The 15,148-nt window shown below is 37.9% G+C and overlaps 2 protein-coding genes across 2 annotated transcripts; both read right to left on the reverse strand.

Annotated features, from left to right (window-relative positions):
* Nucleotides 1-794: 794 nt before the first annotated feature.
* Nucleotides 795-2,497, reverse strand: prr18 (proline rich 18). Its single transcript, XM_077581114.1, has one exon. It carries the CDS (start codon nucleotides 2,241-2,243, stop codon nucleotides 1,527-1,529), a length of 717 nt encoding a protein of 238 aa, XP_077437240.1. The 5' UTR covers nucleotides 2,244-2,497; the 3' UTR covers nucleotides 795-1,526.
* Nucleotides 2,498-3,400: 903 nt separating this feature from the next.
* sft2d1 (SFT2 domain containing 1) lies at nucleotides 3,401-14,436 on the reverse strand. Its single transcript, XM_077581603.1, has 8 exons — nucleotides 14,096-14,436; nucleotides 13,176-13,262; nucleotides 12,320-12,402; nucleotides 11,149-11,230; nucleotides 10,886-10,921; nucleotides 10,746-10,804; nucleotides 7,024-7,053; nucleotides 3,401-5,086 (listed from the first exon to the last, which is right to left on the reverse strand). Exons 1-8 carry the CDS (start codon nucleotides 14,159-14,161, stop codon nucleotides 5,047-5,049), a joined length of 483 nt encoding a protein of 160 aa, XP_077437729.1. The 5' UTR covers nucleotides 14,162-14,436; the 3' UTR covers nucleotides 3,401-5,046.
* Nucleotides 14,437-15,148: the final 712 nt, after the last annotated feature.

The following is a 15,148-nucleotide window of genomic DNA, read 5'->3' on the forward strand; positions in this document are numbered from 1 at the left end:
ACGATTAAAATTTTAATCACCTGACGCCCCAAATTTTTTATAATCTTTTCTTTTCTTTTTTTAATTTATTCACTGCCATTGATGGCTATAAACGTCAAAAATTAATTTGAACTATTTCTATTAGTTTAACTTTTTTTTCCCACTTTTGTTAACAAGAGTATGAAAACCTAGATTTTTTTTCATTGTACATTTAGATATCAAATTTGTGATTAACTAGTGAAGTCAAAAATGTAATTGCCTGTCGCCCCTAATTTTTAATAATCTTTTTTCAAATGAATTTATGGCAGTGAATGAGTTAATATTTTTTTTCATGTGAAATTCTCTTGTAAACACTACAATGATTTGAAGTAAAATTCACTCTATTTTACTCCTTTCCAAGTGTAAATTTTACTCTAGCGTGGGACCAAAATAAACTCAGTTCAGAGTAAAAATTTACACTACAGAATTTACTGTTGGGCATGAATATGTATATAAAAATGATACCATAAAAACTTTAAAAAAATAAAAAATATTTGTTGGTGTGACAGACCTTCAAGTGCATGTCAATGCATCTTATTCATTCAAAGAGAGTATATGAGAATAGGAAATCTTATTTTTGCACAGTTAGTATTTTCAAATGCAATTACAGAAATTGTTTTCTTTTGCAGCTGTGAAATGTTGATGGACACTGTCCTATCTATTCATGATAAGTGGACCTAGTTTGGTCTGAACAATAACTACCTTTGCATTACTTCCTGGGAATGACACAGCACAGACACTTCAGTATAGAGGAAAATAAAAGTCAAGACACTGTCTCGTGGTGAGGTGCATTGTTTACTTGGGTAATACAAAAATTAGAGGCAGTTTCCTGATGGCGCTCCAGTACCTGGCCCCTACAGTACACTGGTCAACCCTGCTTAGCAGGAAATCTAAGAGGCTTAGTACACTAATGCCCAAATGGCCACAGGTAGCTACAATGGCAACAAAGAGCCTCTGATATCCAACAAAAGTCAAACGTGACTGAAAAATCAACATCAGAAAACAAAGAGGCACAATCAAGGTCACAGAAGCTGTGTGCAGTACAAAACCCTTTACTTTAAAATGGCATCAACTATCAATATTCAGGTACAAATATTAATAAATAAGGTACAATCAGAATACAGGAAGTCTCCTTATGATAGGAAATAAAAGACAGGTGTGTTTGGTTTTAGCAGCAGGGCATAAAACCTAATTGTTTTGTTCTCATACAAAGGACTTCTTTAGCGAAAATCCCTCCTTTAATCCACAGGAGGCGCTTCACTGGAAACAAAAACCGCATGTGCAAAGTCACTGGCCTCAAACTTGCAACAATTACTCAAAAGGCATACTAAGCTTCAAATGCAGCTCTTTCAAGTCCTTGTGGGGAGTACTTCATATAAACAAGACATTCCCCAGGTCACATTTCATTCCACATGGACATTAAAAGAACCTGAAGACTTTTCAAGAGTTTTCATTGCATCGTTGAACATTAAACAAAATGAGTCATTTGATGGCTTGAGTGCAGCTTATCAGCAGCTTTTAAGGTGCGGCAGCGCTGTAAGTTTGTCAACTTTCCCCAAAGCTGCGGCACTTTCGACCCCCTTGAGCCACTCTTTACACTTCCTCATTACAGTCTCGTCCACGTCTGCGTCCTCCTCCTCATACTCCACATCGTCATATTTATGCTGGTCGTTCAAAAGCGAGATTTTAACGATGGCCGTTATGTCCTGCTCTGCCTCTTCCGTTTTGGTCACTTGCGCACCTTTGGAGCTCCCGTGCGACGCTTTTTTGGAAGGGAAGACGCGCCTGTGCCGGAAGTCCGCGGACGCGCAGCATTTCTGCTGCTTCGCCAGCATCTGCTTCTCCAAATTCCTCTTCTGGATGACGAGGATGGCTTCCGGCGTGAGGCTGAGCGTGAACTGGATCTCCTTCTTGGTTGCGTCCTCTTTGCTTGCGAGCGCTCTGCGGGAGTCCGCGGACGCGGAGCGCCTCACTGCCGCGGTTGAGTCCTGAGGTTTAGTCGAGGTCAGCCACGAGCATTTTGCCTGCGCCTCCTTCGGCGATGGGCTTTTACTCTTCTCTTGTTGCGTCTTGCGGCCCAAATTCCTTAAATTAGCTGTTGTCCAAGTTGAGGTCTGCTTCTCCTTCCCGGAGTCCCTCTTCTCAACACTGGCTTTCTTTTTGCCGAATAGATCCCTAGCAGGAGACGGGATCTTGTGCTGCAGACTAATCGTCGGGAAAGGCATTTTCAGGATGTAAAAAAACGCGATACAAAAATGTGCAAAAAGTGCTCCAAAGTGCAAAGGGACCACCGGCGCTCTAAGGGCATCATCCGGAGCGAGTGCACCTGTTGTCCACAGAAGCGAGTGTGGAATTCCGCCGTGAACGCACACGCCCCACGCCTTTATGGTGGCAAAAGCGAAGGGGCGTGGTCAGGAGAAACGCCAAACAAAGACACGGAGAGGAGGCGCTGATGTCATAAAAGTATTAACTTCCGATGAGAGACACCACGCACGCAACAAAATATGAATCATACATACTGAAGTGCGAGAGTGAGTGGGGTCTGCTTCATTTCTGGTGCTGTCACTAGTCGTCATCGTTACATGAAAGAAATTACTACCCGTCAAACGTTTAGATACGCTACACGTCGGAATTTTGTTTATGAAAACGATATATTTGGGAATTATCTTTGAAAGCATGTTTGAGATGGCATAATGACTTTTTTGCCTGCTTTCATAGAGGGCTGGGAGAGAGGGGGGGCATTCACATTTAAAAGGCTAAAATCAGATGATTTAGATTGTTTAAATATATATATATATATAAGTATCAAAACTTACCACTCCTAATTCATTGCAAAATGATATTTTACTGAATTGTTGTATCTAGTGCTGTGACTGTTGCAATAGGGCATTTCATTATTTTCCTGCTTTTGCTTTAACTGTCATCAATTTAAGAGTTTGCCAGTTTGGTCATTCAGTTCTTAGGTCTCTAGGGAAATGAGCAGTTGAATGCAAGAGGATGATAATTTACTCATTGAAAAAATGGATTGCTCATGGACATTTTGTCTCCGTCATATTTTGAAATAATGGCTACACCCCTTGCACCTTGTGATACAATACTTGAGCTCTCCGTCGTTACAAACATAATAGAGTTTAGGTTTGACTTGAGAGGTATTTTGCCACTAATTGTTTTAGTTTACAAGTGTGGGTGGGTATAGAACAAACAAAATATGTTCTACACATGCACTGCATGATTGGAACGATTCAGTCAATACTAGCTTAAATGTCAATTCTTCTTTGTGGCGCTAAATAAATAAAAACAAAGTGATGTCTAAACATTTATTTTGCCACTTTTACCCTGACAATCTGTGCGAGTGTGGGAAGAAACATACAATCTACAAGTATGTATGTACATCATTTATTAAGAATTGCTTGATCTTTGTTTATTTTTACACTTTGCAAGACATTTTGAACTCAATATCATAGATTACCTCATCGTTGAATGGATAACCTCACGTTTCAGTGTACAGATGATCACATTACAAACAGGAATGACTAAGAAAAGGTACACATAACATATGTACTGTATTATGACCACAATAATACTTTACCGTGATTTTAACATTAAAAAAACAGCTTATGCTGTTTTTATACTGTATTCCTCTTTACTTAGCAGAGTAACTTTTTCAAAGGACAACACTTTCCGAGATTTCACTGTTTTCTGACCCCCGGATTAAACGTAATTCTGCAGAAAACAGTTGGGACTGCACATCTGCCACATCCCCTAACTTTTAATCCAAACATGGCCGGTAAAGAAAACTGATCCCCCCCTCACACTAAAAAACAAAAAACAATTGGGCGTTCTTTCATACTCCAGCATTATTTGATCCCTCAGATTACACGAAGAGGGTATGGTCCAGAGGGATTTGTTTGTTACTTAACAAAATACTTGAACAAGTTGTACTGAAGAGAGAGACTTTGTTCATAATCCTTCTTTGCAGAAGCCTAATGAAAGGACGAGGGGTCTTGCACAACAGGAATTGCGATGCAGTTGTTTGGTTCGATTAAAGAGCGTAACATGCGCTTACATGATGGCTTCTTCAAATAAAGCACAAAATCCTGAGTTCAGTGTAAGACAAATACATGGCCGTGTTTTATACAAAAGCACATGCCTTCCCGTCACCATAACATGAACATCTACAACTAGGATGGGGGTAGCTAAGGTAATGAATCTTCCGGCACAGGTTGTCATGACAACTCAATTCTCAAAGGCTTCGATGCCATCACGCCGGAGCATACGGAGATCCTGTTGGAAGCTATATTGGGTTATTAGGTCACGCCAAAACCACATTGCTCAGAAAAGCGTAATTAACTGGGTCATTGTTGTGTCTGGCAGAAAATCTAATTTAAAAATACTCAATTTTAATGCAATATACTGTGTGGGGGAGGGGGCTAATGTACACAAAGGATACCAACATATGCTGCTATTTTTACACTGTTTTAACCAGAAAAGATCAAGAGCTGTGTATATGAAACATGCCCGTGCAGAATCAGTGAAGCAGTGCCTGAAATGCCCAAGGGTAAATCATGTAATTTCTATTAAAACATAGCAGGCACATATAAAGAGAAAAGACAAAATGTGTTTTGGCAGCAATGTCGGTGTCCTAATTTGAACAGATTTTAAGAAAACATACATGCAAGACTGTTTAAGACAAAAAATAGCATAGTGGTATTTAAGGATTTATTTTTGCACTGCACTCATGTTGTAAATTACAATGCACTGCCAATTTAAATTCATTTATGAGTACTCAAACCAGCCTTAGCCAATCTAAGTATCTTTTTAAATATATTAAGCACTCACAGCATAATGTACAAAAGTAAAATCTGATGAAAGTAATAGACCTTCAGTTCAATCAAAGAGGCCACTATATTAAGGATCTGCAGGGGAAAAAACTGAGGCAATAACAACTACTATATATTGTACAAAGTTACTGTTCTTGCAGTTGCATATGAGGACCAGTCTTCACATCAAAGTCTGAACTCCAGAATCCTAGCTAAGACAGGTAGTGAAGCATTTCATCACAGCATCTCTGAAGGGGGAGGGAAATAGAAAATATTCTAATGAGATCAAACAGACTTCATAATAAATACAATATATTGAGACAGCCAAGTGCTATGATGGATATGACACATATGAACCCAAAAAATCATCCAAAGATAAATGGGCAGACATCCCAGAGGACAAAATGCTGTCAACCATATGAAATGAAAAGCGACACAAAAGCACTTCCAGCCTTTCTTACTATGATTCGGGTGGGGCATCTCATAAATAAGTGAGCGTGTTTTGGCGGGGGAGCTCCACATGTTGATAGTGATGGCGGGGGCGCCCCTTTTGCCAGGTGCTCTGTGTTGAGCAATGATGCAAGAGGAGTCATTGCCATGACAACCACAAACCATTGCCATCGCCGTTCCCCTCACCACATTCTGTTCTTGCCACCAGAGTGTTGCTATGCAGACTTCGCCTGCAGCCTCAGTTACATTTCAGTGGAGGAGGTGTGAAGCCCGTCAAGGTTAAAAGGAGGGGGGGTGAATCATAGCCTGGCTTGGGGGGAGGGGAGGTCAATGTGCAAGAAAGGAGACTTGCTCCTTCTCAAGCTTTGGCTTTGGCAGCATCCTTTTGTAACCGCCTCAGGTTTGTTTTTAGTTTCTCTTGATGCTATTTTTTGCATCCCCTCCCAACTTCATGAATAAATAATACACCTCTGACACCTCCCCCATTTCTTATGAAAATGTAGAGCAATGTTTGCCTCAAAGCACTGTGGGAATTGCACGTTTCTGTGCTTCACCTACTTTAAATGAGGGAGCTTATAAACAGGCAGCCAGGTAAAATACATTAAAGGATCAAGTCCTCTTGCCATGTGGTGTGTTGTGGGTGGCCCTAATTCAGTGAGTGTTTAATAAAAATTCCAAAACGTGCGGGAAAATGACTTTAAAATCTTGCAGATAAAAGTCACTAATGTGCTGACAACGTTTAAACATTAAAAAAGGAGTAAAACTCAGGAATAAATGAGCATCAGAATGTGAAACTTTTGTTCTCAGGAATTTGTCTTGCGGAAGGGCAGCGTGCGTGCAAGGCTGTCTTTGTTTTGTTGTCAGCGTTTGGGATGGGGGGAGGGGGACTATGGGGAGGTTATAGCAGGTTTCTCAGCTGTTGGGATGGATTATAGGGTCACCAAAACACACGCGGCACCCGGGCTTTGTTGGGTGGAGGGGGTCCACTCTCTAAATTAGACATAATCCTGTCTGCATCTGGATTGGCAAAACAACATCACACCTCATGCGTGTGTTCGGAGGATGCCCATATGGAGGAATGTGAAGAAAGTAATATCTCAACTGTCAGTAATGGAGGGAATACCAAAAATGCATTGAGTGTCAGTCAGTATGTGTTCAAGGCATTAAGACTCTCCTTTGTTCACATCTAAAATGAGGCAACAGACTCATGTGATTATGAGATTGAGAATAAATATTCATTTGAGTATTCATGTCCAGATCTAATGAAAATGCTCCATCTTATCCTCCCTTCGAGGGATAAACTAATCACAGTGATGTCATACTGAAACTGGGCAGGGTTGGGCGTTGAGGGAAATCAGTCTCAAAATATTGGGACAACATTTTTTTTGTTTATTTGGATTGCGTGTGACAAAAGAAAACGCCACAGCGCAACAAAGTGCATGTGAAACAACAAGCAGCAATTTGGTTGACCTTAAGTGGGTTGAATGGGTGGTGGAGGGAGGGAGGATTACCGCCAAATGGGTAAAGCAAATAGTGGGATGTTTAGAAGTAAACAAAAACATGTTTTTCTGTAGTCTTGACAAAAAACGTCATGAAAAAAGGGTTGGTTTGGCAGCACACTTTCAAAGCCGACAATTTTCTCGAATATACAGTTGTGCTCACAAGTTTACATACCCCTATGGGATGTTAACTTATGAGCACAACTGTACAGTACTTAACATTATGATTGTCTTACCTGGCAAAAGGAATGTAGGAGATGCTGTACCTGAAAGACAAAACAAACAGAAGTGGGGGGGGGGGTATATGAGCAAGATCATATAAGATAAGGTGACCATTGCAAAATTGTTATTGCACATAGAGTAGGCTACAACTTTTAACACAATGCCCTTTACACACATTACCGCTCAACAGAATTTGACATTTTAACTATATATACTTGATGTAACTCAGGTGGTATCTTGTGACTTTGTCAAGCTCAACGTGACACAAAAGAAAACAACAAAGCAATGTAGTTGTTGCTAAACTGTAAAGTGTGATGGAATAAGGGATTAATGTCATCATCTTAAATTAACAGGACACTAATCTTTGAACCAATGAAGAGAGTTCAGAACAAAGACTGAAGACATTAAGATACAATAACTTGGGCTAAAGAGTGTGTGGTTAATGGCTATTTTATAGAGCTCCCTGATTAACAATGTAATATATCAAAAACATGAGCGGACTGTGCAGCAGTTGAATGATTAACAACAGCTGGAACTCGATCGCTATTGCAAGGAACTATCCTTTAACAGGAAACTGTTAGGTGAAAACAATTAACTCATTCATGCCATTGACGGCTATAGACGTAAAAAATTAATTTGAACTATTTCTATTAGTTAAACATTTTTTCTACTTTTGTTAACAAGAGTATGAAAACCTAGATTTTTTATTGTACTATTAGAACAGATGTAAAATTTGTGATTAATTGTGAGTTAACTAGTGAAGTCATGCGATTAATTACGATTTTTTTTTTTTTAATCGCCTGACGCCCCGAATTTTTAATAATCTTTAAATCACGTCAGGCGATTAAAATGTTTAATTGTAGTTAATCGCATGACTTCAATAGTTAACTCATGATTAATCACACATTTTATATCTGCTTTAAATGTACAATAATTTTTCCCCCTAGGTTTTCATACTCTTGTTAACAAAAGTGGAAAAAAAATGTTAAAGTAATAGAAATAGTGCAAATGAATTTTTGACGTCTATAGCCGTCAATTGCAGTGAATTAATTAAGGGCATTTACAGTAAAATAATCTAATAAAGTCGAGGAACAATAAGGTTACGTACACCTTTCCCCAAAGTTTGTATTAGTTGTCCTCCAGCAAAGACTGCATTTCATTTATACATGAGACACACACTGTTTATTGAGTCATGTGATGCTTTCTTAGGTTTACAACATTCAGTCGGAAGTCTGAACTTTGCCCAGGCCAGTGTGTGGGTCACTGGCCATGTCTGAATGCAAAACTGTTTTCACCCAGACGGCTCAGCTCTCGCGTAGGCGTGTACTCTACCACAGCGTCTGTTCAGAATGAGTCTGGGTTGTGTGACTTGTGGTTTCCGTGGCGATGCCTTGGGGAACGCAGGCAAGAGCGGAAGTGAATGACCCATACGTAGGTGAAATAGAGGGCTGTTAAGACGCGGATGGTCATGCTGACGAAATGCTCTCTCTTTTTCCACCCACAGAGTGGCCCAGGGGCTTTCACTCACATCCTTTGTCCACATGGCGCAAATATGCTCATTAATGCTAAGGCAGGCAAAGACATGTTCATTCACAACACTCATAGGATTTTACATGTATTGACAGGCTAGAGCTTCACTTGAGTGATCATTATTAAGTAGTCAAAAGTATGAAAGGTCACTCATTAGTTTAGTGCATCTCACTTACCGTAGTCAAAAATAACATGCATTTAAAATAAAATTAAATTAAAATAAATATGAATAAATAACTATTCATCCAAAATCTAGCGGTATGTTATACATAGGTATAGGCTGAATGAATAAATAAATAAATAGTAACATTATTGTAGACATTTACTAGTAAATAGGTGTTGTGCAAAAGATGTACTTTCATTCCAATATATTTAATGTTACAATGCTACAAATGTCTATCTATAATAATGTGGTGGATTTGACCTAATTAACTGTTGTGTCTTTAGTTGTGTAAAGCACATAAGCATTTCTGAGATATTATTACAACAGTGATAAAATGTTACAGATGTCGATAGCTTTGACCATGTACACATTGATAAAAAAAAAAGGTTTAATTTAATTAATATATTTTACTTTAAATTCCCCATGCCAACCAACAGTCAGTGGCTTTATCCCGTGTAGTTCTGTTAAACAGTAGTTAGAATATTGCGAGTAAAAAAAGTGTGCTATATGAATTAGAACAGCCATTCAGTGTGAAAAGTAAATAGAAACAATGTAGTGCCAAAAAAATGAGGTGATGGTGTGCATAAAAAGTGATGATGGCAGATGTACAGAGGTTGGCAAATACTTTGTCCTGTGTATAAACAGCACAGATAGATAAAAACCTGTCTCTTTCCCCTGCCAGGATCACATACTTTCTGAGTGGGATTTATGTAGGTCCAGGCTGAGTCAGGCACCACCTGGCCAAAACCATGCTGACCTACCTGGCAAACAATCAGACAAGACTTAAACTAAGCCTACTCCGTTCCACCTACCGGAATCAGTGTGAGTTTCACTCAAGTGTTGATGAGCTTCGTATTAACTATACTGACAATTGATTTGCACCTTACGGATGTAACCACTTACTGACGCATTGATATCTCAGCCATGCTCGGATCTGCATTCTTTTAAATTCTGGATTACCATTGCAACACAATTGACCCAAAAAAAAAAACAATTTAGATTTGCATTGAAAATATGGGACCCAATGGAATTAGTTCCCTTTTCTTTAAGTATGCAGCTCTGGAGTACAATAACCAATTGAGGCTGATCTCTTTATGTAGTCGTTCACAGTACAAAAATAAATAAAGACTGCATCAGTGAAGTGACATGCATGCGCACAAAAGGAAGACTATTCAGTGTTATTGGGCTTTTCAATATAGTAGCACCTTAGTAGGTATAAATAAATACCTAATAGCTTTACCACAGCGGTTTAAGTATTCTGTCAGATATACAGTGCTACATGTTAGCATACCAACTTTTAGCATGTTAATATTTGGACTATTCTCTATAAAATGGTAAATGAACACAAGGCAGAAGGAAAATTCTCATCAATGTGTCTCAGCATTTCTTCTACTGTGGTTGTTATTAAGCTACATGCTAGCATGACAATAGTTTGCATGTTATCATTTGAGCTAATCTCCTTTAAAATGGTACTAACCACAGGGCACAATGTAAAATCTTGATTGCTCTGCTTCAGCACTTTCTGTGCTGAAGTTGCAGTCTTTACTATAAACAAACTTAACTGTAGCATTGTATCAATCTACATTCCAAATGGCATGCAAGCACAAGAAAAAAATTAAAATCCTTATCTATGTATTTCAGCGCTTTTTAGCTCAGGATGCTATCTTGCAAAATGTTATCATGACAACTTTTAGCATATTAGCTATTCTCTTTGACACTGGTACCTGACCACAGGACACAAAGTTAAATCTTTATCGATCTATGACTGTGTTTTCTGTATCCAACATGCTATCTTGCTACATGTTAGCATACCAACTGCAACCATTTTAGCAACAGTTGTTCTGACTTGAACATTGTAAAGACTGTCCTTTATGTTGAGGCCAAAGTTGTAGTTTTACAAGGCAAGCCCAACTTGCAGCAGTTAGAAGCCCATTCAAAATTTCACCAGCATTTATTTATTTTACTTCTTCTATAATCTGATGAACATTAAACAATATTATTACACTGTTGATATTCACACATTTACACTTTGTTTATACTTACCACGTCATTGCTAGAAACTGGAGAATACAAAAAATGATGGCCAGTCCCTTTTTGTGCCACTGTAAAAAACATAAATGTGTATTTTTGGCAATGTAAAGACTTCCAAAAATTCAAGACTGTTTTGTCTTATGTCAACTTACCCAAAACACTGCGCATAGTGTTAAAATGAGGCAGAGCTGATGAGGAAATGAAAGAGATGTTATCAGTCCATTTGCAAACACTGTCATTAACGTCATAACATCTCGTCATTGAAAAATGTTTGAACAAGATTAAAGAAAGTTGAAAAAATAATGACCTAATTGTTACCTAAACTTAATACTTTAAATGTACGGCATGCAGTTTTGAAATAAATTAAATCCTACTGAAAACATTAAGCTACACATGCCAGTAATAATGTGCTTACCAGCATAACAATGGTTGCTATAAGTCTTGTTGGTTCAAACATGCGCTTCAACTGCTTTAGTGGTCCCATAAGGAAGCAGGTGCTATTGAGGACAAGACATATATATACCTTAAAGAATCAATCAAATGTTAATGGTGAATTTCATACACAATTTACAACCAGGAAAAAACTAAACTAAAAAATCTAATTTAATAAACAGCATTCATGTATAGTAATTCCAGAGAAACAATTACAAATATGCCCACTGGCCAACATAACATATATGACAATCAATATTTAAAACCCAGTGTCAGGAGAACAAATTCAAAGCTTCCTGATATTTGGATGACATCAGTGTATGTAACCTGACAAAAGCTCCCCCCACTGACGAAGCATAGCTCTGTGCTCAGCTGGACTGTGAGTGGGAGGATGGTGCCTGTGGAGCGTCACGTCTGTTAAATGACACTACTTCTCCGCTGTGTTACACTAACACATTATGCTGCAATAAGCTCAGGGAAATTGTGCATCGTTAAGTATACAGAATGTTGTTGGTAAAACTAAATTCTGAACAAAATATTTGAGAATATTGTGATAGAGATGGTGTATGATATGCTGTAGCTATGGCAGCCATAATCTTCTTACCATCCCTCATTAAGGATGCCCCCACTTTGACGAAACCTTCCATCCATCAGTCACATGACAAAATGGGTCTCATTAAAGTCACTAATGTACAATAATAATAATGTCAAAAATATTTTGTAAGATCCTGTCTTGCTTGGGATTGGTAACCTGGGCTATGTCCTATTTCTTAAAGAGTCACGTGATACGGAAATCAATGACATATGCTGTCAATTTTAGGCTATTAGTGTCAGTGTTAGGCTTTGAACCTGAATGAACCTGTTTAAACAATTAAAAGCATTAGTCCATCAAGCAATTAATTGTACGTGTTATGAATTAAAATGACAGATGACAGCAGAGTATAGTGGGTTGGAGCTAACTTTATAGAAAATTAGTAGATAACCGACTACTTCAACAGGGACAACCATAAACAAATTCAAATATTGATTCCCTGCTTTCCAAAGTTTGTGGCAGGAAAAACTATACAATCCAAGTACAGATCCCGAATGTCCACAAAGTGTGGCAATATTATTTCTTAGTTATTTCCTTATGTCTTGCTACAATTAAGTTTTACCTGGAAAGAGCTGCAACATTGCCCAGTGTGTAGAAAACTGCGAAGAGTTTGATTCCATTTGGAAGAAAAAGCAGAGCTGAACCCTGAAATGAAAACAATAAATCATTTGTTAGCAACAGAAAATAATACAAAACACAATTTAGAAGTGATCACTAACTTATGAAGCCTTCACAAATTCTATCAAAATGACTCAATAATATATTATTACGTCACGGCACTGGTTATATATTAAAGGGATCATATTTTATTAGCAAGAATGTCTGTCAAAACGCTGAGTCTGGTTGGAAAAGCCACTTCAACCCGAGGAAAACGCACCAAGAATTTTGAAAATCAAATGATGATTTCTGGAGTTTTTTGTTTCATGGTCTTACATTCTTATGTGTGCTGTGGGATAATAACAGTTTCTAGGGGGAAGTCCAAAGACAACTACTGTTCTACTTATTCAAAAATGCAAAGGTAATACTAATAATCTAAACTGTTCTCATGGATTCTCAGTTAAAATCCCCTATTCCAAATTTGGTTCGGTGATTTGGACCAACCAAATAAAATGCTAAATAACAAAATGTGAATTAATTGATAATATCAAAAACAGGCTATTAACCAAGATATTGTGTGTAAATGGATTATGAAATGGCTTTGAGCGTTTAACTGACAACTGACAACACAATAAATAATAAACCCACAACCTGTTTTGGGTCTCAACCCCAAGATCTCGGACATATATTACTACAAACACACACAGACAGTTCTCTCCATACCATTGATTTACTTTTGTGCTGCAACCCCCTCAGGGTATTTATAAATACATTACACCGCAGATAGCTAATAAAATATGAAAGCAAAGCGACAGACTCACAAGTATTGAGCACAAGATGCCTGAGGCGAAGCATATGACAAACCATTTCACCCTGGTGCTGTAGCTGAGTGAGGTTGCATCGAGGACCTAGTGACAACAATGGGAGGAAGTCATTAAAAAAAAGCTCATGTCAACCACATAAGAGTTTTATACACGTGCCAATGTATAAAAGACATGTAAATGTATATACGTATATATAACACAATTAACCAGATTCAGATTCTGCAAACTTTGATACACTGAGATGGTGTGGAAGTGTACAAGTCTACAAGTACATGAGAATGGTTGTGTTGTCTCAATCATCATGTTTGTCTCATGATGAACTCGAGGATGAACTACTGTTCGAAATACACTGATCGGTTGACAAAAGGGAGACTTTTCGGAGCAAATTCAGGTCCCTTTTAGTTAATCCTCAACTTGGCCTCAATTTCTTTCTAAGGTCATTGCCGAAGACTTTTAAACTGAACTCAACATCTGAATTTAGACAAGGCAATCAGTCCAGCAATTTTATTTTTTTTACTGCAAGCACTGAAAAGAAAATATCGAGGGAATCTTACCTTAATTTATCCTCCTTTGAATAGCGTGTAAAAAGCGCCAAGGCACAAGCAGTATAACATTACAATATTAACAACATCAAACAGTAAAGTATAAAATACAGACGTATAAAGCAAGTTAAGAGAACAATATTGAACGGGCAATCTTTGACAATCGTTTGGCTTCAAAGCTTCGACAAGCAACAGTTGACATTTTGACAACACATTTTATACCATAAGGAAAATAACAATTATTTGTTGTCATTTATTGGCAGACCAATACGTTATTTATTTCAGTAAGACAAAAGCTTGTTATTATACCTAAAACTATTGACAGTTAGCATTAGCATCGTATGCTGTCGTTTACTGGAACTATGGTGTCTATACCTGACTGGTGAGACCGAGCTCTTCGTTCTCCTCTCGGCCGTTTAGCACACGACGAAGCTTGTCCATGGTCTCGGAAATATGACAAATTAATTAGAAGTCAAAGAAATACAATCCCAATGACTATAATTACTTCTGCACATTTGGAGACTATTGACAGACGCACTAGGGACTTCCTGGCTTCCCCGAATCACCCTCTTTTTTTCTTTTCTTTTTACAAACTGACTTGAGGTCAAAAGTGATGCAGAAAGTTACGTTAGTTGTGAGTTTCTCATGGTCACATTAACTGATTCCAGACCCGCCAAGCAAAGGCCAGGGAGGCAACTTCCTCTTAGCCACTCTTCCACTTCCTGTGAAACGTCCGCACGAAATGTGTGAAAATGTAACGTTGTTGTTTTGACATTTGACCAATTTGACCAATATCAATGTGATGTTCCCGTTATTGTAACTAATTTTATATTATATTGTTAAATAAAATAATTTAATCAATTACACTGTCGTAAAGTCCTTGTCTAGCACTTTGTGTTTGTTGTCCATTCTTTTGTCGCCTCCTAGTGTACAAAAGCGGTGGTGCAATTGAATAAACACGCGTTCATAAACTATGCTCACACTCGATTGACTTATGAGTTTGTTCGTTAATTTTTTTTAAACTAATATAATTTGATTCGAATATTTGTTACATACAGTATTGAATGCACAGCCTTTGACACGAAGTTCAAAATTGCGCTCAGTTCTATAAGGTTTCATCCTTAAGAGGTTCCTCCAGCTGAATTGGAATCCACTAGTCCAAAAATATAAAGTCCCGCAGGTGACAAGGCATGTTTTTCATTTCCTTTATTTAATCAGGTAATAAACTCATTGAGGTTAATAATCTCTTTTCCAAGAGTGACCTGGTCGCATGTTAAACACAATCCAAGCACAAAGTCAAATGAATTGTCTGTAGACAATCTATTTCTCTCTCTATTTATTTTCTTTTTGTGGTAATTGGCACATAAAAGTGACAAGAGAATAGTTGTAGTACTGTACAGTACTGTTATTTATTTATGTATTTATTTA

Source organism: Vanacampus margaritifer, chromosome 12, assembly GCF_051991255.1.
Source record: "Vanacampus margaritifer isolate UIUO_Vmar chromosome 12, RoL_Vmar_1.0, whole genome shotgun sequence".
Classification (NCBI taxonomy): Eukaryota; Metazoa; Chordata; class Actinopteri; order Syngnathiformes; family Syngnathidae; genus Vanacampus; species Vanacampus margaritifer.